The sequence below is a fragment of the Schistocerca gregaria genome, chromosome 4, assembly GCF_023897955.1.
Source record: "Schistocerca gregaria isolate iqSchGreg1 chromosome 4, iqSchGreg1.2, whole genome shotgun sequence".
Taxonomy (NCBI): Eukaryota; Metazoa; Arthropoda; class Insecta; order Orthoptera; family Acrididae; genus Schistocerca; species Schistocerca gregaria.
This window is the reverse complement of record NC_064923.1, coordinates 466,749,391-466,772,626: the sequence shown is the minus strand read 5'-3', so window position 1 is coordinate 466,772,626 and position 23,236 is coordinate 466,749,391. Positions and strand designations below refer to the sequence as shown.

The window sequence follows — 23,236 nt, the reverse complement described above, 5'->3', positions numbered from 1 at the left end:
CAGCCTGGAGCTGACGGGCCGCTCCTTCATAAAATCTCCTAAATGGGTTGTGGTCGGAGTCTACATGGCTGGCAGAGTAATTTCCGCATTGTGGTGGGTGGTTCCAGCATGCGTTGCAGAAAAAGTTGCAAACGTACTGCCAGAAGGCAGACCCTGGAGAAGCGCTGTAAGCAGAAGCAGGAGCAGAAAATAGTTAGCAAGGACATCTACATTCTGCTCCCGATTGTGACTCCCTGAGAGGCTTGAACCTCAAAAATTTCGTGGTGCGGTGTGGAGGTAACTAAATCGAAGCATCAGCCGTTAGCTGTCGTACAGGTGGCAAGTCGTGGGTCCTCAGCGGCGGAGTTTATGCTTCAAACTCGTTATTACGAGTATTTTGGAAGTTTAGAGTCAATGATCCTTCGAGCTCAGTGAGGTTACTTTACTGGTACGGAATGTTTACAAAGCAGTCTATAGTGCGTTGCTGTGGGTGGCAGTCGAATTACGCTTACGCAGTTTCCTGCTTTTCTCAACGAGCGTAGCAAATTAGTAAGCCTGGATCCATCAGCTAGCTCTGGGAGGTGTTAGATAAAAGTGATATACTTCGCCAGGGATAACTTATATCAAATATACAGTCCAGTCGTATTAATGTGACCACATGTTCGACGTCAATGTGCAGTAACCACTCAGATGGCAGGTGGCAGCACTAGCAACTGATTGTTTATAAAGCGTGTTGGGTGGACGTGGAAAACACTGCAGTCGTTGTCGTAACGCAGAAACGGAGATACTTGTGAGAGCTCCAGAGGGGCACTATCATTGCCTTTCGGGCCGAGGGTGGAAACATTTCCGGGACGGCAAAATTTGTAAACTGTTCGCGTGCCCTCGTGTTTCAAGTATACCGTGTATGGCAACGTGGCTCCATCCAAAAGCGGGCACCGTGTCAACGGTAGTGCACTACGGTGCGGACGAACAGCGTGCAGCTGCTGAGACACTAACGGCCCAGATGAATCAACGGGTTACCAACACTGTCTCATCAACGGCGGTTTAGTGAACGTTGCTGCGTATCCGCTTCCGCAGCACGCGCCTGGTTCATACACACAGCTGACTACCGTTCATAGGCGGCGAAGGCTGGAATATGCACCCCAATACTACAACTCTACGTCCACTGAATAGCGACAGATGGCCTTTTCAGATGGATCACCTTTTATGTACCATCAGACGCCGCGTGTACGGCGTGAAATGTTTGAAAGCAAACTCCACGCAGCCAGGATGGAGCATTACGGTCTTCTAGTTTCCATTACACTGGCGTGACAGAAATCATGGGACACCTCCTAATATCGTGTCGTCCCTCTTTTTCTCGGTGCAGTGCAGCAACTCGACATGGAATGGGCTCAACAAGTCGTTGGAAGCCCCCAGCAGAAATATTGAGTCAGGTTGCCTCTATAGCCGTCCACAATTCCGAAAGTGTTGCCGGTGCAAATGCTGCGCACAAGCGTTCGATGAGATTCGTGTCAGGTGATGTGGAAGGCCAAATCATTCGCTCGAACTGTCCAGATTGTTCTTCAAACAAATTGAGAAAAATTGTGGCCAGGTCATGGTACAGTTTCATCCACAAAAATTCCATCGTTGTTTGGAAACATGAAGTTCATGAATGGCTGAAAATGCTCCCCAAGTAGCCGAACATAATAATTTCCAGTCGATGACCGATTCAGTTGGACCAGAGGACCCAGTCCATTCAGCGTAAACACAGTGCACACCAGTATGGAGCCACCACCAGCTTTCACAGTGCCGTGTTGACAACTTACGTCCATGGTTTCCTGGGGTCAGCGCCACATTCGCCATCAGCTATTAGCAACTGTAATCGGGAATCATCTGACCAAGCCACGGTTTTCCAGTCGTCTAGCGTCCAGCAGATATGGTCAGGAGCCCAGGAGAGGCGCCAAAGGCAATGTCGTGCTGTTGGCTAGGCACCTCCCGTCCGTCGTCTGCTACCACACCTCAATAGCGCCAAATTTCGCACCACTGTCCTAACAGGTGCGTTCGTCGTACGTCTCACGTTGCTTTCTGCAGTTATTTCAGGCTGTGTTGATTGTCTGTTAGCACTGACAACTCTGCACAAACGACGCTGCTCTCGGTCGAAATGAAGGCCGACGGCCACTGAGTCGTCCGTGGTGAGGGGTAATGCCTGAAATTTGGTATTCTCGGCACCCTCTTAACACTGTGGATCTCGGAACATTGAACTGCCCAAGGATTTACTAAACTGAAGGTCCCATGTGTCTTGCTCCAATTACCATTCCAAGGTCTGTTACTTTCCGTCCTGTGACCATGAACACTTTTCATGTAAATCACCCGAGTGCAAATGGCAGCTCCGCCAATGCCTGCCGTTTTATACCTCTCGTACGCTATACTATCGCCATCTATATATGTGCCTATCGCTATCCCAGGACTGTTGTTACCTCAGTGTAAATCTGCGCAGGAGGGCATCGCGTATCATCTGTCGTGCCTGCACACGGCCAAGATTACGTCCATTCAGACCGCGGCGGTGAGTGTGACTTGGCGCGGCGCCAGGAAATCTGCAAGTACAATACGGTCACTCTCTATGCACAATACGTATCAAAGGAACGTTTCATGATAATGCAATGCGGCATACAGTTCCGAGTCTACTGTTGCTTCTAGTCGAATGATGACTTAAGAAACTGAATACCGAATAAGGCCTGGATTTCGGGTCTTTTCCTTCACTGGTAACGCTCTTGCAGCCTGAACACTTCTGACAATGATTACAACGCTATTAGTGAAATGATTTCTCTCAATAATTTTCAGTGTATGCAGTTCTCATAAACATTATTATGACCATTGTGTTTCGAGGTCATATTGTGTGGGAGATCGATTGTGAATACGTGACCAAACTGTTGAACCTACACTTATATACGTAAAATTTATTACACGATTCAGTTACTATACTTCTTTTATAAACAGTTGCTCTGTGCCAAAAAGTATTTATGCAAATAGTTTGTTTCCGTATCTCACAGTGGATACAATAAGTATGTAGCACCCTCCTAATGTGTAACAGAAGGAAATGAATTTCACGCATGAATCAGTTATCGTGTTTGTAAAAAATGTATAATGCGCACCATATTTAATCAGACACTTATCGGCAGAGGCCGTTGCGAAGTCTTTACGAGATGGAATTTTGCAGACCGAATTCCTGGCATGTTTCAGTCTAAAGTCTTTATGATGACGATTAAGGATTTAATGGCTTGCTCTATCGATAATAAGGAAATATAGTAGCAGTGGTTGTACGTCAATGGCATGGCTGCCGCAAATGTATGGCGAGATGGAATCTCTCTAAAGCATTGTTTTCTTAAGAAAAGACGGAGAATGCTTCAAGAGCGGAGAGTAAGATGGAATGAATGTTCTAGAATTTTTAAGAATATTCTGTAAACAGAAATTTTAGACGATATGCTCTACAAAGTTCGACCATCGAAGGAATATAAGGCAAAGTTTGGAAAGTATGTGTAAATGCAAAAACGTGAGAAAGTGTTCGCACAATTTCGACATAGATCACTAAGAGATAAGCCCGATGTACTGTATTTCTGGAAGGAGCGTAACGAGTAGAAGTCGAAGCGAAGAGGAGCGGAGCTTCAAAGCATTGGAGACGTCGCGAGACTTATTTCGAAATAACGAATGATTGTGGAAGGTCACAAGCGGAGTGACGATGAATACTGTTCACGAAAATGTACGAGCTGAGGCAAGTGAATATAGTGCACACGCTGGAGAGAACAACCTAATAATGTTAGTGCAGGGCAGAAGACGTCGAATCGAGCTAGATCTCCCCGACAATCGTAGGTCGGAAGCGCGCCAATGTGGAGCTAAAGCCAAGAAACGACAGCCAATCAGTGACGAGCGAGCTGAAGTTTGTGCGAAAAGCGAACTTGTTTGAGTGTGCGTAGCGGAGCAGTGTCGCCCGACAACACTGCTACTGTCACGCTGAGATTATTGTTCACTGTGCGATTGTGGGATACGTAGGCATGAATTTTGAGCATTTTCCGCTAAAAAACTTGATCTGTGAAAGAATTTAAAAATTTAATTTCCGTTTTCTTTTTCACCTTTGTCTTAGTTAACTCTTATTGTTCCATTGCAGTTATTAGAATAAAAGTTTATTGAAGCTCTCTGCGGATTAGCAAAAATGAAAACATGTTGCCCTTATATTGTATTAATAATAAGACTGCACCTTAGAGTTTCACCTGTCTACTATCTTGCTGCAATGGACTTCTTAGAGTACATCTCATTAGCTTAAAAAATTAAGGGTGTTAGCTACTTTTAGCGTAGACAGTTTTAGTAGTCATCCTCTACATAGTAAATCTCACAGAAAATTCGTCTCTAACGGACCCAGCCATCGATAGCAATTTAAAGTATGCCTGGATTTGACTACTTAGCTGAACACATTATGTTCACATAATTTAAGTAGTAATTGTAATGTTTAGCATAACAGGTATTAGTTGGAAAAAAAATACTTGAAATGCACACATTTCTGGGCGTTCAATACTGCCGTTTTACGGCCAGAACTCCACAACGGTGTACTTCGGAAGTATGGGTACCCGTATAATTTTGCACGATTAGACGTCCCGTAAACTGCTCTCACCTTTGTTAGCAGGTTGCTTTTCTCACCCTTGTGTAACCATGCGATGTAACTAAAATATAAAAAAGTGACTATGACAAAACTCAAAAATACAAACAATTGTTAGCTGACAACCAAGAAAACTATTCCAAGAATTAATTTTGACGCTGCAGCGGTGTGCGCGCTGTTTCGGAACTTCCTGGAGTGCTAAATATGTGTGTCGAATCGGGGCTCGAACCCAGACTGAGCTAGCCAGTCGCTACTCAAGTCATAATCTCATAGCTTTACATCCAAAAGTACCTCTTCTCCTACTTTCTGGACTTCACAAAACTTCTCCTGCGTACATTGCAGGACTAACACTCCTGGAACGGAAAAAAGTTTCAAAAGTAGGTGAGCAATACTGGCAGATGTGAAGCTGGGAGAGCGGGACATAAGCAATGCCTGACTAGCTCAGCCATGTACATAGGTTCCAGGGAACTTTCGGGAACTTTCAAATCCTTATGTAACATGTGGGGACATCAGAAAGTAAGTTACACATGTCCACGCTAAGGCCACGGGGCAACAAGAGTCTCGCACCGTCAGAAGACAGTATATTCCCTTGTTTCCTGCAGAGACAGTGCTGCCGCGGTAAGGGTAACAAGTGCGTCACGGTATGGGATTGAAGTGGCACGGCAAGTGGAAACGTACTCCAAAGTACGATCCTTGTGTACTGAAAGTCTAACTTGCACACAAATTTAACGTGAAATTCTGGTGCTGCGACCAGTCGCAGTGGAATGGTGCCAACAATTTGACCGAGGCAAGCTGAAAGAAGACAAGGGAGAAAAGAGTGTTTCCGACAATTAGGATCCAGCGAATTGACGCAGTGGTTAGCACACTGGACTCGCATTCGGAAGGACGACGGAACAAACCCACGCCCGGCCATCATGATTTAGGGTTCCCGTGATTTCCCTAAATCGCTGCAGGCAAATGCCTGGATGGTTCCCGTGAAAAGGCACGCAGACTTCCTCCCCCATTCTTCTCTAATCCAATGGGACGGACGACCTTGCTGTTTGGTTCCCTCCCCCGAATGAACCAACTAACCTACGGCGAGGACGTTCACATACTGGTTCTCTATAAACAGGGAGCGGCTTTCCATAGCCGAGGAACGAACGATTGGTAGACCGTACCGACCGTTCCACAAAGAGACTTGGTGATTATGTTGACAAATAGTGTGACGTATCTGTGTCACTATGACGTGTAATGTGACCTTCCAGAATTATGTGTAACTTACTTTTTGAGATCCGGTCGTAGCAACCCTCAATTCTGTACACATTAAACTGGGTAATGTAGCTAGTACTGTGCCTAATTCGTAAATGGACAACTTGGCGCTCTGCATCTCCCAAATTCAATGCAATGAGCTATCAGCCACGTAAATCATTTGTTTCAGTCTGTCTCGGCGCTACAGTAAGATAACGCAATGCTGCCTATGAGGGTCGTTACTACTTGATAGAAGACATCATCAGATAACAATATTTTAGAGAGGATGGAGGTGGGAAACTACGTCAGAGCGCGGCGCCTCGAGCAGAGCAGAGCAAGCCAGAAGGTGGTTGGTGGCGGTGTGTACTGACCCAGTCGGAGAAGCGCAGCATGTCGAGGTCGGTGGAGGCGGCCTCGGCCGTGGCGCGCAGCTCGCGCGTGCCCTGCGAGACCTTCTCGAGGAACTGCGACAGCTCGATGGCCTCCGCGACCAGCGCGCGGCACACGGCGCGGTAGTGCTGGTCCGCCTGCTGCGCGCTCGGCGCGCCCACGTGCGAGATGCACCTCTGCAACACGACAGTACGCGCCGCCTCTAGCTTAAGGTGCAATGAAGTGCTTAAGGTGCAATGAAGTGCTTAAGGTGCAATGAAGTGCTTAAGGTGCAATGAAGTGCTTAAGGTGCAATGAAGTGCTTAAGGTGCAATGAAGTGCTTAAGGTGCAATGAAGTGCTTAAGGTGCAATGAAGTGCTTAAGGTGCAATGAAGTGCTTAAGGTGCAATGAAGTGCTTAAGGTGCAATGAAGTGCTTAAGGTGCAATGAAGTGCTTAAGGTGCAATGAAGTGCTTAAGGTGCAATGAAGTGCTTAAGGTGCAATGAAGTGCTTAAGGTGCAATGAAGTGCTTAAGGTGCAATGAAGTGCTTAAGGTGCAATGAAGTGCTTAAGGTGCAATGCACCACAAAGGTGTAATCCCGAAAACAATGGAAATCTGTGTTGGGACGTTATCGGAATCATTGGCGATGAGTGGAAATGTGTGCCGGACCGGTACTCTAATACGGGCTCTCCTGATTACTAAGTAGTTGCGTTAACCACTGCTCTGCCCGGCACAGTGTTTACAGCAAATGTGCGGACAATTTCGGCACGTTCCCCGGCCGACCCACACTCCCACCTAGCGCCAGCTATCCGCAGCAACGTCGATGTCCTCCAGGTTAGCTAATTTTAGTTCCCGCTGGAGATCGAAGGTATCATGAGAGTGAGAATATTGGAGAAAAGTAAAGGGAATATTCAAATAGTGGAGGTAAAGAAAGAAAAAGAGAGAAACATTCTAGCATCGTTTTGAAAACTGGAGATCCCAACAGATTCTACTGAAGAGGTCATACACAACTGGAAATTAGGGTGCCGCTAATAACGGAAAATTGGAAATCCTGTAAATAACATGACATAACCGTCAATGGAGAATCGATTTCGATAATTTATTATCACACGAAGATGAATATGAAAAAATAATATTGGCAACCTTCCGCAAAGTTGTCAGCATGCAACAATGTACTTATTTTTATTTTCTTGGAATGGCTGTACACCGATGAGCCAAAACATTATCACTAACTATTTAATAGCGTTTTCGTCCACTGTGCAAATACAATGCAGCAGCGATTCTGCTTGGTATTGATTCTACAAGTCATTGACAGAATTCGAGTCAAGAAATACTCGCAATTTAAGGGCTGGTTGTTTACTGGCACACACCTGGCGCCCGATGTGTTCCAGTACAGACTGCTGACGAAGACATCAATGTGAGTTCACTGTAGCACGATTCTGACCTTGTAACACAAGACAGTTATCCTGCTTGAAGATGTCATCGCCGTACGGAAGACTTCAAGCATGAAGCAGGTCGTCCGTAACAATGTTCACATAAGTCATGCTGTCATTATACCACCACCAGATCTCATGGAAGCCTAACTCAGTGTACCTCATAGCATAATTCTGCCCTCGCTGGCTTGCATCAATGACGCGGTGCATGTAACATGCAGACATTCGTCTGGACGACGGCGATTTTTTGTTTGTTATGGATTAAGGGTGCAAAACTGCTACGGTCATTAGCGTCCAGTCTGTGACTTAGGAAAAGGCAGAAATGGGAACGAAACTCAAAAAATTGGAAAGCTTAAAAAACCACTACAGAAGGGGGTTGTGGACGACGGCGTGTAAGGACCCAACCATCGACCTGGTGTAAGAAGATTCGACAGGCAACACGTTTCAATTGATCGACGGTGAAAACTCAGTGATGCTGTGACCACTGCAATCATACCTGAGGATGTAGTTGGGTCAACACAGGAAGTCGTGTAATGTGGAGCTCCATGTTCGACAATGGTCTTTGAACGGTGTGTTCCGAAACTCTTGTGCCTGCTACAGCATTGTACCTTGTCGTCAGATCTGCTACAGATCGCTGCCTCTTCTGGATTACACGGTGCTGCATCCTCAGACCTCTTCGTTTTGTGATGAGATGTGGTCATCCGATACCGTACAGCCTACTCGTTATTTCATCATCCTTCAACCACTTTCCATTGCAGAGGTTGAAAATACCGCTTCAGTTGTAAATTACTTAATTTTCACACTACCGGTCACGGACTGCTGCAAGCCCATCCTCAGGCGTCGTAGCTGTGCTGTGGTCCCCGAGCGCCGCTTGTACCATGCGCGGTGTGCTACAATGCTTAGTTGCGGATGTTCTTCCAACAGGATTGTTTGCACTTTCCATCGGTACTGACGAGAGCAGTAAAGAGGAGACCAGCTTCGGCGTTTCAGAAATTTCCAGCCGCAGCGCCACAGCAATGTGCCCTTTATCAAAACTGCTTATATCAGTGAATTTCCGCATTTGCGGCCCGTATCTTCGCTATAATGACTACGAATTTGCCTCTCCTTCGCTTACATTCTTTCCTCATTGCGTCACATCCTCGCAACACCACGAGGAGGCATCAACCTCGGGGTGGGCAATGGTCATGATGTTTTGACTCGTCAGTATACACTGCGGCAGTGTCAGAGGCGAAGTATACGTATATAAGAGCGAGTTTTCGCAGAGGTCTGTGTTTCCACAGAGGTGTTCTGTGGTGAGATGCAGTACCTGTATGACGGTGGAGAGGGAGACCCGTCCGCGGTCCCCAGAGACGGCAGCGTCGACGTCGTCTTCGCTGTCAGCGGAGTCTCGCTCGATGCCCTCGTCGTCCGTTTCCTGCTGCTGCCGCTCCTGCGCGCTCTCTGCAAACAGAAACGAGCACCTCACATTAGTGGCCAAACTCACTTATTATCCGTCGCCGAGTAATGGCGTACAGGGTTCCACGTCACTTCGTGCTGCGACTCACTAGCGATCACAAAATAAAGGAATATTTAGAGGCGCACATGCTCTTGTTTTACATTAGGAGCTGTCCGTTCTTCCCGGCTCTGTCTGTCCGGCCCCTAACAAGGAGAGGTCCCCAGCAGTGGGATCGATCTTTTGAAACCAAATCTATGGTGACGTAGGTTAAGATCTCAGGTATTACACCCTCCAGCCATTCACCCTGGCGGGCTCTCATTTGCGAGTAATTAACGAAAAAAATTCGGAATTTAGTGTCATTCTCAATAACGTTAAAAAAGTGAAGTAACCTAAGGTGGTTGAGTGGTGATGATGACTGCAATTACCTGGCACCTTACTTATGTCACTTCATTGTAAGCTAGCCATGTTTGTTACTGCTTCTGCGGAACAAAAAAAAAAAAAAAAAAAAAAAAAAAAAAAAAAAAAAAAAAAAAAAAAAAAGAATAAAGGATAGGATAACAGCTTCACATGCAAGAGGTTTTGAGGTCGAATCTCGTCAGGTGCCGTAAATTTCTTTATTTATAAATCTTCATCGAAATGACTTTGATGATACTTTTATTCAGTTAGCTGGCTTAATTCCATTTCTTTTATTTCCAGCCCTTTGCACATCATTTTATCGCTGTATCAATTTTTTTATTTGTTTCATTTTCTCTTTATATCATTCCTTCTCCAATCGGATTTTTTGTGAATATGAATGTAATTATTTTTATCTACTACAATATTCAATCACTTGAAAATTCCGATCTATCAATAAAAAACGGAAGACCAATAATCTATTTATATTGACTGTGCAGTGGTGTGAAAATGTATTTTTAGTTACCAGATGAATTCTTTTTGCGTGGTAAACGCCGTTCATACAATTAAAACATAACTAAATACATACTGCACTATGGACAAAATAACGCAGAGGAAGAATTAAATGAAAGACGGGTTTATTAAGTACAAAGAAATTCAAACAAAATGAAAAATGGATATAATGAACGCAATAACCTAGACGAAAAAAAGGGTGATAAAACAAATTTAATCGCAATTAATACAGAAAATTAATTAGAACACATGAACAAAGATTTCAAGTTGAAACAGAATGATAGGAAGAAAAATGAGAGCAAATGAAGAAATTGATATTATGATTAAAATAATTTGACGAAGGAATGGAAATAAAAAATTACAATTAAATCAGTTAACTGAACAAAAATGATGAACTTAGTCATTCTGATAAAGATTTAAAAAAATACACTTGCAGGTAAAGCTACTACCCTATCCATTACACCACACAATAGGACTACTTTATATAATTTTTTTAACGCTACTGAAAGCCACACAAAATTCCAAAACTTTTTCGTCAATTCCTCGCAAATGATGGCCCACCAGGGTGAATGACTACAGTGTGTGATACCTAGGAAAACCTACGTAACTGTGTAGATGGTTTCCAAAAGTCGATCCGACTGCTGGGAACCGCTCCTTGTAAGGTAAGACTGAGTTTGTCAGTACGGAAAAGTTATTCGCATTAGTAACGTTTGCCAATCTTGTCTCTCCCAGGAAGTAGGCCACTACAGAGCAAAGAAAAGGTAGAGGGACAGAATGCATGAGATACTGCTGCAAATCGGCTTAAAGGGTGACCGGCGGTGGAAAGAACGTAGTAGAACCCAGTGGAAAAGGACCCTTGCAACTGCTCGCGGTATTGGGGGCCTGATCGCGTAAATAAGAAGAAAAAGAAAAAGAAGAAGAAAGAAGAACGCCAATTAATCTACATTTTGGACGAGACACTTTATAAGACAAGATCGCATTGAAGTAAAAGGAGTAGTCAGAACTCAAAGCCATCCGCGTGGGTACTGGGAGGATTGTGCAACACTCTTTATTACATTTCAGTCCAACCTGTGTATCTACTGCTTAGTGCCACTAACCGCTTAGTTAGCGCTTTATATCACTGCAATTTGTTATCTTCATGATCGTGAAAGACCACGAAAATAGATGTTCTACAATTCTGTTCGATACTATGGTGTCGACTCATTTATACTGCGTACATTGTAGAGTACATATTCGGCGCAAGATAATCATAAAATCATGGTTATATCATAAGCGTTGTAATAACATTGGGGATATAAGGCTGCAGTGCAACGTGAAATAATAAAAGGGGTAACTAAAACTTCGTCAGTAAGGCGTGAATAAGAAAGAGAATTTCTGTTAGAAGAAACTTTAATTATACGACCTCCAGGAAAATCTCTAGAGGATGAGTTTGTCGCTTTAGAACTGCGAGACACAGACATTACAGTAAACAAGTCTCACCCAAGTTCAAGCTATTCTAGTAAATTACGTAACTCGAACCAGAGGTCTTTTTGAAGGAATTTGAACCCCACTTCTCCCGCAATAGAATCAGATATCTCAACCTCTGTAGCACATAGTTCGGTGCACTCGTAGAGCACTATCAATGTATAATCTTTGCCGCGGAAGCAAAATTAGAATTAACGTTTGATTGATTGATTGTTTCGGGGGAGGGGACCATACAGCGAGGTCGTCAGTCCCACCGGTTTAGGGAAGGATGGGGGAGGAAGTCGGCCGTGCCCTTTTAAAGGAACCACCCCGGCAATTCCCTAAGCGATTTAGAGAAATCATGGAAAACCTAAACCCGACGGCCTGACGCAGGTTTGAACCGTCGTCCTCCCGAATGCGAGTCCAGTGTGCCAATCACTGCACCACCTAGCTCGGTAATTAACGTTTATGGATCATTAATGTGATATATACAGAACATATTCCAACGACAACTGGAGGTTAACAAAAAACAAGGTTTTTTTACCATGAAGTGCATCAGATCGGTAACCAAAGAATTTCTAAGAGTATAGGTTTCAGTTTAACAAATACCGTCAGAAATTTTTATCTCCTCACATTGACTTTGTGCACGCAATCTAGAATACTGTATTCGTCACGCGAGCTAAATGGTTTTGCGGGCGGCCTTGACTGTGGCAGTTACAGAAACTTTGACCCAGTAACAGCTGTTAAAGAAACTTAGCCGGGCCTCCTCTAGCAGACCCGAGTTGTTCCACAAACTGCAGTACTAAGGTCGCACAGAATGTCAAAACTTTCAAGATATTCATTGTCTGAAATCATCTACAGGAGAGCGGCTGATTTTAAAGAAGCACACTCAGTACAGTATATGGGAATATATAGTGCTTAGGGATCATGGGACAATCTTACCAATCTTCGCCGAAAATATTTCTAATATTATCAATGTATTTGCGCTACATCTTTCTCGAAATATATTGCGAAGCATATGTCAGAGTCAACATGGAAAACATCAGGTTATAGTCTTCAACTCTAGGTCTCATCCAGGAAGGCGGTTTGCAATATTGAATTCAGGAGTTAATGATGTAACGCCGATTGTAGTATCTGATAGCACATTGCACTTCCCGTTTCCTAGCAGATATACACTATTCAAAAGAACTTAGGAAACACGTGTATCAACGTCCGGTATGCTAAATCTGTTTTGATACAGGCACTACCTGTGGGCTTATTGCGTGGCTTGAGATCTTCGCTTTCAGTGTAGGCAACAATTAAAATCCTTCATTTTATGTACTGAAGTGTCAGGTGACGCCGCAGGAAGGAATCAAGTATCGGTGTCCCAGTGTTTTCTGCCGAGGTACACAGATGGCTGTTGTCATTTGTGGACGCTGTATACAACGAGGCACTTGCACTGCGGCATCTTACTGTAGCCTAGGGCAAGTTTGATCCAAAAAGGACAGACTTTCGGTCGTGATGGTGAAAATGCCAATGTGTCTTCCTGTGTCATACACAGCCTGTGAACACGATACGGGGAGATATCTGGCCATCTCTGTGTTACGGCGACGTACAGATACCGCTGGAGCGCTGCAAGACGACCTCGGAAGGGCCACTGGGCCCTCTGTGGCCGATTAGACTGTAATGAACAGGTTACAAGGAAGCACCTTACGAGACAGACGTCCTCTTCGAGTACCGCGCTTGACACGACATCGTCTTGAAATTCGCCTTGCCGTTACCATATCAACTGGCAAGTCACGGGATACTAGGTTAGATATCCTCTGACTCAAGGTGATGGTCGTGTTCTGTGCGGAGATCCGGTATCTGCCAAACATTGTCCAGGAGATCGACAGATTCAGCCAGAGTCTGTAATGTTTTGCGGAAGCTTCACTGTTGACAACCATACGGGTATTGTCGTTGTCCTTCGTCACTTTACCGCCAGGTAGTACACATGGAACGGATCCTGTTGGATCATGTGGCGGCTGCTGCAGATGGCGGTGACCCTGAATTCCTTCTAATGACAGGGCCTATATGGCGGACGTCAGCAGGGCTGTCTTGCGAAGCCTGGACATTGAAGTAATGGAATGGCCGCGGTGAGTCCCGACTTAAACCCATCGTGTCTAAGTGGGACAAGCTTGACAGACATATTCGTTGCCATCCTGGTCCACCACATACTCTCAAAGAACTCTCACGGGCTCTCACTGAAGGTTGCGAACAGAGATCACAGGTGAACTCTGTAGACTTCCACGGAGTAAGTTTCAGGCAGTGTGATAAATGCTCGCGGAGGGCATAAAAGTTATTGAAGCTCGGAAAGACCAGTGAGAAGCACATAAGGTAACGGGATGAATGATTGTTCCCACTCTGTTTTCGGCATCAATCGTACATTTCAGTACTTTTTTGTAAACGATCGAAGATGTAATGCTGTTATCTTGTGAATTTAAATTGTGAAAGATAAAGGTACAATTAGGTAACGTACTCAGTCCTCAGTTATTACTCAATGGAATCTGGCAGACGCCCAAACTCTTGTTCCCCTAAATCTTTTGATTAATGTATGCAACGCTGCTGTCTCAAGAGTTTAGCGCAACACGCAAATCGTGCAGCTATGAATCTTTGCTACAGACGACGTTTCGATACTAGATTCCTCAGGTTAGTTATGATTCTACAGATAGCAACAACGCTCTCTAAGATGTCATAAAGACCTTAAATTGATAAATTCTGAAAAACATATGTAAGACATTATTTAAGCGCGTGAGAAAGGGGGGATCGGTCTTGTAGCGGTATATGTTATTGCGCGACTACGTAGGTCTTAGAGGATGCAGAACTTTCAACCGCGCGGCGACGGTGCAAGTATAGCTATTGTACTCCTTGATTTTGCAGTCATGGAGTGTTCACTAGTGAATAATTTAGTCGACCGTTACACCTCTCAGCGTGAGAGAATTCTGTGAATGAAGCCGATTCATTTTCAAGTCGGTCATACCTGTTCAATATCTAACCCGAGACGTGTTCACTAGTGAATAATTTAGTCGGCCGTTACACCTCTCAGCGTGAGAGAATTCTGTGAATGAAGCCGATTCATTTTCAAGTCGGTCATACCTGTTCAATATCTAACCCGAGACACGCAGCATGTCGCGAACGTTTTCATGAATATCGCATTTAGCATCCATCATTCCCTTCAACAGCACGGCACAGATAGCAGTTCTCGCATCTGAGCTCGGAATACTGGGAAGAACAACCATACGTGACAACGAACCATTAACTCACTTGTTAAGGGCGTACAAAATCTCGAACTGCTAAAGCGAATAAACATTATTTTAAAATACGAGGCAGTGTCTGTTCAGCCCCCATGGATGCCATTTTTCTATAAAACTAAGCATTTGAGTACAATCAGTCTTTTGAAGTTAACGGATCTAAAGCTTAACACATGCTTAAAACAACCTATGTTAATACATGCAGTAGCCCCTGCTCACCGTCATAGTTTCCGGAAGGTAAGTTGCGACATTGTCGTACGTATCCCCTATTCGTAGAAGTCGTACAAATGCGGAGTATCAGTGAAGTAATTGAAACAGAGCGGAGTGGGTCTACACTTTTGACAAGAGTAATGTGTGGACAGCCTAAATCATTTTTCATATACTCGTCCTAAAGTCGTCCAGCATAAAAATCCTTAGTGATCACTTCAATCACATCTTTGTGCCATTCAGCTGTGTTTTGATCACTTCACTGAAACCCCAAATTTATAATCTGATGATGCATAAAGGAATAATGTACAACACACGAACTTCTAGTTTGAGAAAAAATGAATCAGTAAGTACCGCGTGTGACAACTTATACTATCTTAAGCAAATGTTTAGCTTTTTGCCAGATAACAAACCTTATGACTGCTGTGACTCTGCTGGTCTAAACTTCTTGTTACACGTTATTGTTTCTTCAGCGGCGCATGCTCCTGTGGTCTTTACATTCCTTCACCTTCAAATATCGATTGTAAACAAATGCAGAGTTTTGCACAAAGATGACCAAGGTGGGTGACGGAACAGGCACATTTCCCTTTTTTAAAGTAATTTTTATTCGCTTTTTATTCGAGCTGGTTCTTTTGAGAGGCCAGATGTTGAGATTATAGCGTGTTTGAGCTGTAATTAAAATAATGACAATTCGTGACCCCTAGTACGTCGTTCGCATGCAGACGCTACACATTTCGTGCAATGCAAATAAAATAGACCAAGGCCGAACACTCACGCCAGATGTTCGAGGAAGCAAATTGCTACACTAACCACACTGACTGGTGCGACAGCCGGCGCCACGGATCGCCAACTGCACGCTACGCCCGCGCACATCCCTCTATCACTGTTAACATCAAATGTCTGTGTTCAGAAGCTGCACGACGGAAATTGTGTGTGTGTGTGTGTGTGTGTGTGTGTGTGTGTGTGTGTGTGTGTGTGTGTGTGTGTGTGTGTATGTGTGTATGTGTGTAAGTGTGTAAGTGTGTGTGTGTGTGTGTGTGTGTGTGTGTGTGTGTGTTTCTACGCGCGATGCGCGCAGATGTGCGTGCAAAAGTCTGATTAGAAACAGAGCTGTGAATTGCTTCCCGGCTAAACACTACTCTGATGACATTACTTTTCATTACATTTAGATGAAGACAGGCTCATATCACATTTTGAAGCGAGAGGTTTTTCGATGTTCACAAGGTCCTCAGAAGTGAACATACTTATGTTTTGAATAATCGGAGAAACTGCAGTGTCAAACGACCACAGGCCACGAAATCAGCCTATTCACTTCACAACAAAATATGAAAAAGCACTATAATGTCAAAACCGTACGTTACATACAAAAAAAGTGATATATACTCATTTCCGTCAGTAAATGCATAATAAACAGAAAAATAAAAATTACGTTTTGCTGCTTGCAGATGAGAAGTTGTAGATTGTGTAGCAGAATAAATGTCCAGTAGGACAATGTAAGGTATGTAAACTAATGCATACATCCATTCTTTTTGTCAATTAAGCTATAAATAGAACTTTGACATAATGTTGGACAGTGCGTAAGATCGTTAATACCTATCTCAACTGTGAATTATGAACAAATGATGTATAATATTTTACAACAATTATTCATTCACAATTGTAAATAATATGTACCACAGTTTTGCTAAAAGTTAATATGTAACAACGATTTTACAGTAAGAAAATAAAAAATAACCCACTGAAGATAGCGCAAATCGTGCTGAAACATGTCGGGCTAAAACAAAACAGAAAAAAGGTGTCCTGCATAACGCAGAATTAATCCTATTTTCATAGCAAGCACGGACATAACAAGAAGAACTGCAACACCACAAGATGATTAGAACATAGTGTGTTACCATCACTACGGAGCTATTCGTTGTGGCGTTTATTGAGAGACTGTTTTTCGGCATTGTACCGTGTTCTTACATTGTGGTAATTTTAGTTACATCCAACACCCCACTGTCAGCCGACAAGCTGTTTTGTACACATTTTTCCTTGTGTATAACCCGAAACTGCCTAAGACATCTGACTGCTCAACAACGAGAGTGATGATGACACAGAAAACTTCTGTACTTAATCTTCGTTCAATTACTGCTAGTCGCTTTCGATGTAGGATCCACTTAAAGCGAAGAAACGAATGAAGATTAGTGTTCAATGACCCTTTGACAACGTCGACATTAGAGACGGAGCACAAGCTTGCATTAGGAAAGGATGAGGAAGGAAATCGGCCCTTTCGAAGAAACCAGTATCGGCATTTGCACGGAGCGATTTATGGAAGGTTCAAATGGCTCTGGCACTATGGGACTTAACCTCTGAGGTCATCAGACCCCTAGAACTTAGGACTACTTAAACCTAACTAACCTAAGGACATCACACAACACCCACCCATCACGAGGCACAGAAAATCCCTGAGCGATTTATGGAAATCACGAGGAGCGTTAAGTCAGGATGACCCGACTGGTATCTAAACCGTTGACCTCCTGCGAGTACAGTGTGCTATCCCCTGCGTCACTTCCCTCGGTGCACCCATCTGATTGACACACACACACACACACACACACACACACACACGCGCGCGCGCGTTCATGTTTCCAAACATTTATGCATTTATTTTTCCATAAGATTGGTCGGGACTCAGCCGTTTTCGCCGTTTCAATTAAATTTTCCACAGGGTAAGAAATCAGCTCCAAGGCGGAAACGGTTCCTTATCAATCGGAACAGCATCTTTTCTTCTGTGTCTAAGCAGTATACTGCAACCCACATTGTTATTGGAAACACGGGACGGCTATGATTCATTACGAGACTAACCTAAACAAGATTTAATATTTTTAGAAAGGCAACACTCAACAATATACTCTGTGACTACAGAGCCTGAAACACTTTTTGTCCCACTGTCTTCTTGTTGTGACAGGTACGTCATGTGTCATCTTTATTTTTTTCTTCGACTGGTTTAATATCTTCCTCCTGCCTGCCTAACTTGTGATATTTCCATCTTTACTTAACGACTATTCACAACATTCCCCACAATCTAGTTTACAAATTTTTGACGTTCGTCCTCGGCATCATTTTGCCCCTCAAATTTCCATCTACGGGGGTGTCAACTGTTTCTGCATACCTAGCAGCTGTCCCAATACACTGTTCCTTCTGTTCCAGGATCTTCTATCCTCACTTATTATTTCTAGAATCTCAAAATTAGATGGCTGGATGAAGTACGAAATATAATCATCATTTGCTAATACACTCCTGGAAATTGAAATAAGAACACCGTGAATTCATTGTCCCAGGAAGGGGAAACTTCATTGACACATTCCTGGGGTCGGATACATCACATGATCACACTGACAGAATCACAGGCACATAGACACAGGCAACAGAGCATGCACAATGTCAGCACTAGTACAGTGTATATCCACCTTTCGTAGCAATGCAGGCTGCTATTCTCCCATGGAGACGATCGTAGAGATGCTGGATGTAGTCCTGTGGAACGGCTTGCCATGCCATTTCCACCTGGCGCCTCAGTTGAACCAGCGTTCGTGCTGGACGTGCAGACCGCGTGACACGACGCTTCATCCAGTCCCAAACATGCTCAATGGGGGACAGATCCGGAGATCTTGCTGGCCAGGGTAGTTGACTTACACCTTCTAGAGCACGTTGGGTGGCACGGGATACATGCGGACGTGCATTGTCCTGTTGGAACAGCAAGTTCCCTTGCCGGTCTAGGAATGGTAGAACGATGGGTTCGATGACGGTTTGGATGTACCGTGCACTATTTAGTGTCCCCTCGACGATCACCAGAGGTGTACGGCCAGTGTAGGAGATCGCTCCCCACACCATGATGCCGGGTGTTGGCCCTGTGTGCCTCGGTCGTATGCAGTCCTGATTGTGGCGCTCACCTGCACGGCGCCAAACACGCATACGACCATCATTGGCACCAAGGCAGAAGCGACTCTCATCGCTGAAGACGACACGTCTCCATTCGTCCCTCCATTCACGCCTGTCGCGACACCACTGGAGGCGGGCTGCACGATGTTGGGGCGTGAGCGGAAGACGGCCTAACGGTGTGCGGGACCGTAGCCCAGCTTCATGGAGACGGTTGCGAATGGTCCTCACCGATACCCCAGGAGCAACAGTGTCCCTAATTTGCTGGGAAGTGGCGGTGCGGTCCCCTACGGCACTGCGTAGGATCCTACGATCTTGGCGCGCATCCGTGCGTCGCTGCGGTCCGGTCCCAGATCGACAGGCACGTGCACCTTCCGCCGAGCACTGGCGACAACATCGATGTACTGTGGAGACCTCACGCCCCACGTGTTGAGCAATTCGGCGGTACGTCCACCCGGCCTCCCGCATGCCCACTATACGCCCTCGCTCAAAGTCCGTCAACTGCACATACGGTTCACGTCCACGCTGTCGCGGCATGCTACCAGTGTTAAAGACTGCGATGGAGCTCCGTATGCCACGGCAAACTGGCTGACACTGACGGCGGCGGTGCACAAATGCTGCGCAGCTAGCGCCATTCGACGGCCAACACCGCGGTTCCTGGTGTGTCCACTGTGCCGTGCGTGTGATCATTGCTTGTACTGCCCTCTCGCAGTGTCCGGAGCAAGTATGGTGGGTCTGACACACCGGTGTCAATGTGTTCTTTTTTCGATTTCCAGGAGTGTACACTGCTTGGAAAAAAAAGTAAAGCACCTAGAACCGGAGGAGGAAACGAAAATTAACTTCACAGGTTCAGGGAGTGTGATGTTATTTCAGTGATTACAAAGTCGAGTCAATATTACATAGAACTCGGTAGTGTGATTTTGCACCCGTTCCGACCTAGAAGCACTGATGCCCTGATCCTGTTGACGAGGGTGTGAAGGGCGCTGCATCCTCAAAAACGTGTGAGTGAAATTCTAAGGGATCAAACTGCTTAGGTTATGGGTCTAACTTACGCTAAAGACAGCACACACACCCATGCCCGAGGGAGGACTCGAATCTCCGGAGGAAGAAGCCGCGACTGCATCCTCCAGCCAACAACTATTGTAACAGCTGAAACTGGTCCTTTACATCTTGGATACTGGCACTGGCACCGAGCTGACGACTGAACAGGTCCCACATATGTTCTCTCGGAGACAGATCTGAATATCTTGCCGGTCAAGGGAATACCTCAACATTTCACGGACACTGCAAAGAGACACATGCCCTGCGTCGACGAGCATTATAATCAAAAATGGCACCACGACACTGTACCATGAGAGGTCCACAAGAGGACCGAAAATATCTGTGAAATACCACTGTGCCGTCAAAGTTCCCCCCACTCATTTTCAGACCACACCCCATAGCTTCTCACACAATAACGCAATGAATAACACCGCTGTGTCTCACCGATAAGGGAGAATGGGACGTCTCACTAAGTAGCCGCCATATTTGCTGACGATGGTTGTTGGGGAGTGGTAAAGAACGGCGGTTCGCTGCTGAACACACAAGACGGTATTCATCAGCACTCCATGCTTCCCTGTCACGGCACCCCTCCATGCGCAGCTGTTCGTGTTAACGTCAGCCCACGCATGGGACTTTCAGTCCCCAGTCCACCTGTAGCTAGTCTCCGGCCAATTGTGTGGGATCACACAGAGTGTTGCAGAGTGTCCATTACTTGTTCAGGAATAGCACGCGCTGATGTTAAGGGTCGTAACGCTGTGATCCTGTCTTGTGGGTGGTCAAACGTGGGCGGCCACAACCTCGACGACGAAGGCAACTGTCCCCAGGTTCTCATGCAGTCCAACATCAGGCCACTGTCATATCCTAACGCACCACAAATCTGGATACTGCACGATTCGACCACCCAGAAAGACGGTGACCCACAAGAAGGACCGTTTCAAAACTCGGTCGGGTGCTGATAACGCTGTCTCACACAAATAAAAATCATTTCCGTGTCCTTCCTGATGCTGTTCACGCCTCTTAATATACCTTACCGAGCCTGGCTGCAACACTAAACATGAACAGCACTAATGCACTCTGATGGCCATCCCACGTGCCACAGAGAATTGCAACTTTAATCATTGACATAACCGCTCATAGTGTGTAGGTGGTCCAAGTTACATTGACATTCTTCCTTCTGTCAAATTTTAACATTTGTTCATTTTTTTCTCGCATTCCTTATTCAGTAACTGGCCCTGTCGCTTGAGTTTATCAATAAAAGAGTAATAATGACCGTTCGCTGAGTGGAGGAACACCACACACACACACACACACACACACACACACACACACACACACACACACATACTGAGCGAATGATTAACTTCTTCGGAATAAGCATCTCGCTGATTCTATTAGACATCTCATCGTCACCTAACTTACCTGGTTTGCGTCATCAACAAATGCGAACTATCGCCTGAATCCAATATCTGTGGCACTCTGTCGATAAATTTCCCCTGCTGCAGAGAGCCACGGTGAACAGGATTAAAGCGAATCCATTATACATCCCTACCCCTCCGACTATAAAACGTGAACAATACAAAACAGCACCACCGCTCGATAAACTTCGGGTGGCTAAGTGTCTGCATTTTATCACTGTTAATCCTGCTAAATGTATCACGAGCGCGTAATAAATACTGCTGAGAGTCCTCTTAGGTGTTAATGAAACGTGCGTTGCTACTGTGTGGCAAAGACCTTGCGAGACGGTTGAGATGGAGAATTTAGCAGTCCCGACCTAGTGTGACGAAGAACAAAGGCAATAGCGGCCGGCTCTTCAGCGTAAGCAGAGAGTTTGAGCCCACCAAGTTATCACAAGACCTGCAGCATTATTAATCGCATTCTCGCAAACTCCAACAGACGAGCCGGCTCGTAATTTAATGTCCAAAGAATTAATGTACTGAAGTGGCAAATTAGCTGATGCAGTAATTACATGAAGACTTGTTGAATTTGTCCGGTCGCTTCCCAGAAGAATAAATTATTAAATTAGCACCTTGTAAGCCTTCTGTTCGGTTACGACTGTATGGCACACGAACTGCGATGGACGAGCATTTCATTTCAGGAACCACAACAACTACCCCGTCTGTAGAGACTACGATACAAAAAGCAGTTCTTGAAATGTTCTATGCGCTGTATGAGAATACGGTCACCAGTACATAATAGAATAAATGTTCCTTTCCAAAATGTAAGAAGGCGAATTTCAAAGAACTGTGTACATCAAAATGAAGAGAATTACACTTTCTTCGACTCAACGCGTATAACGTATCTATCCCGTTAATACTGGTGTTAGGAAGTCAGATCAAAGTCTCAGTCTGAACAACTGTGGTAAGATATAGGCATTGGCCTTGTTCACAGAATCTTTCCACCATTTCCCTGTGGTATTTTGAAGCCTTCGCTAAAGAATTGAAGCAATGGTTCGATAGGGATTAAAATAAGGCCGTTTCCAAAAACGAGGGCACGCTACGCGTATCATCTGAAACTTTTTTTTATTGTAACATTAAACCTGAATCTCTAACACCCTAGAACCAAAAGCTGACACCTTTATGGTTAGAATCTGAAGCTGTAACATTAAGCATTAAAGTAACAAAATTGATTTTAAATTACAAGACATGTCTGCATACTCTAAACAGTAGCAGAAATTATAGCACAAAATAAAGAAATTTGAAGACACAAACCAAATCTATTTATTCGAAACCAGTCAACGATTTTCACAGATTCTGTCCACGCATTTTGATCCACATCTTTGACGTTCATCACAATGTTGTCAGGTCATACTTTGCCCTGACGTAAGTAAATATTACATTGTTTTTCTACTTTTATCTGGGAATGAGTAATGGAAGTATGTAAGAAGACAAAACTAGATTCTAAAATAGTTTGTTTGTCTGTTTTTAATACATCACGGAATATGGATTGTGAAATAGCACTCTTAGACGAAGAAGGCGCGCTTTCTGAATGCAACAACAAAACAGTGTGTAAACCAGTGACAATATTAAGAACAGAGTGCAGTGTAAGAGCCAGAAAGAAAGGAGATACTGAAAAAGAAAAAATGGGAAAGGACAATGAGAGTTTGAGATATGAGAGTAAGAGACATTTCGTGACTATTAGAAAACATATTTTTAAAGACAAAGGAATGTCGGTAATAGTATTGAATCTGTAAAAACAAGGGTCTTCGACTGGCATAATTAGTAAAACTTAAGAAACAAAGAACTACATTGCATTTTAGGTTTAATACTGATTGATGGGACTAATGCGGCTAGTTGTGAGTTCAAGTAAGATAAATGTTAAATTTCCAGTTACACTAAGGCGTTAAGCAAACTGAGATTTCCTCTAACATTGTCATCCACAA

The 23,236-nt window shown here is 44.5% G+C and overlaps 1 protein-coding gene across 4 annotated transcripts in view; it reads right to left on the bottom strand.

Annotated features, from left to right (window-relative positions):
* The window catches only part of LOC126268077 (protein spire), a 731,327-nt gene that overhangs the window by 324,741 nt on the left and 383,350 nt on the right, over nucleotides 1-23,236 (bottom strand). For all 4 annotated transcript variants that reach the window (XM_049973536.1, XM_049973539.1, XM_049973537.1 and 1 more), the window contains exons 4-5: nucleotides 8,945-9,078; nucleotides 6,205-6,399 (exon numbers count right to left, since the gene is read on the bottom strand). In XM_049973536.1, the coding sequence (XP_049829493.1) occupies nucleotides 6,205-6,399; nucleotides 8,945-9,078 (329 nt within the window). The remainder of the gene's footprint in view (nucleotides 1-6,204; nucleotides 6,400-8,944; nucleotides 9,079-23,236) is intronic.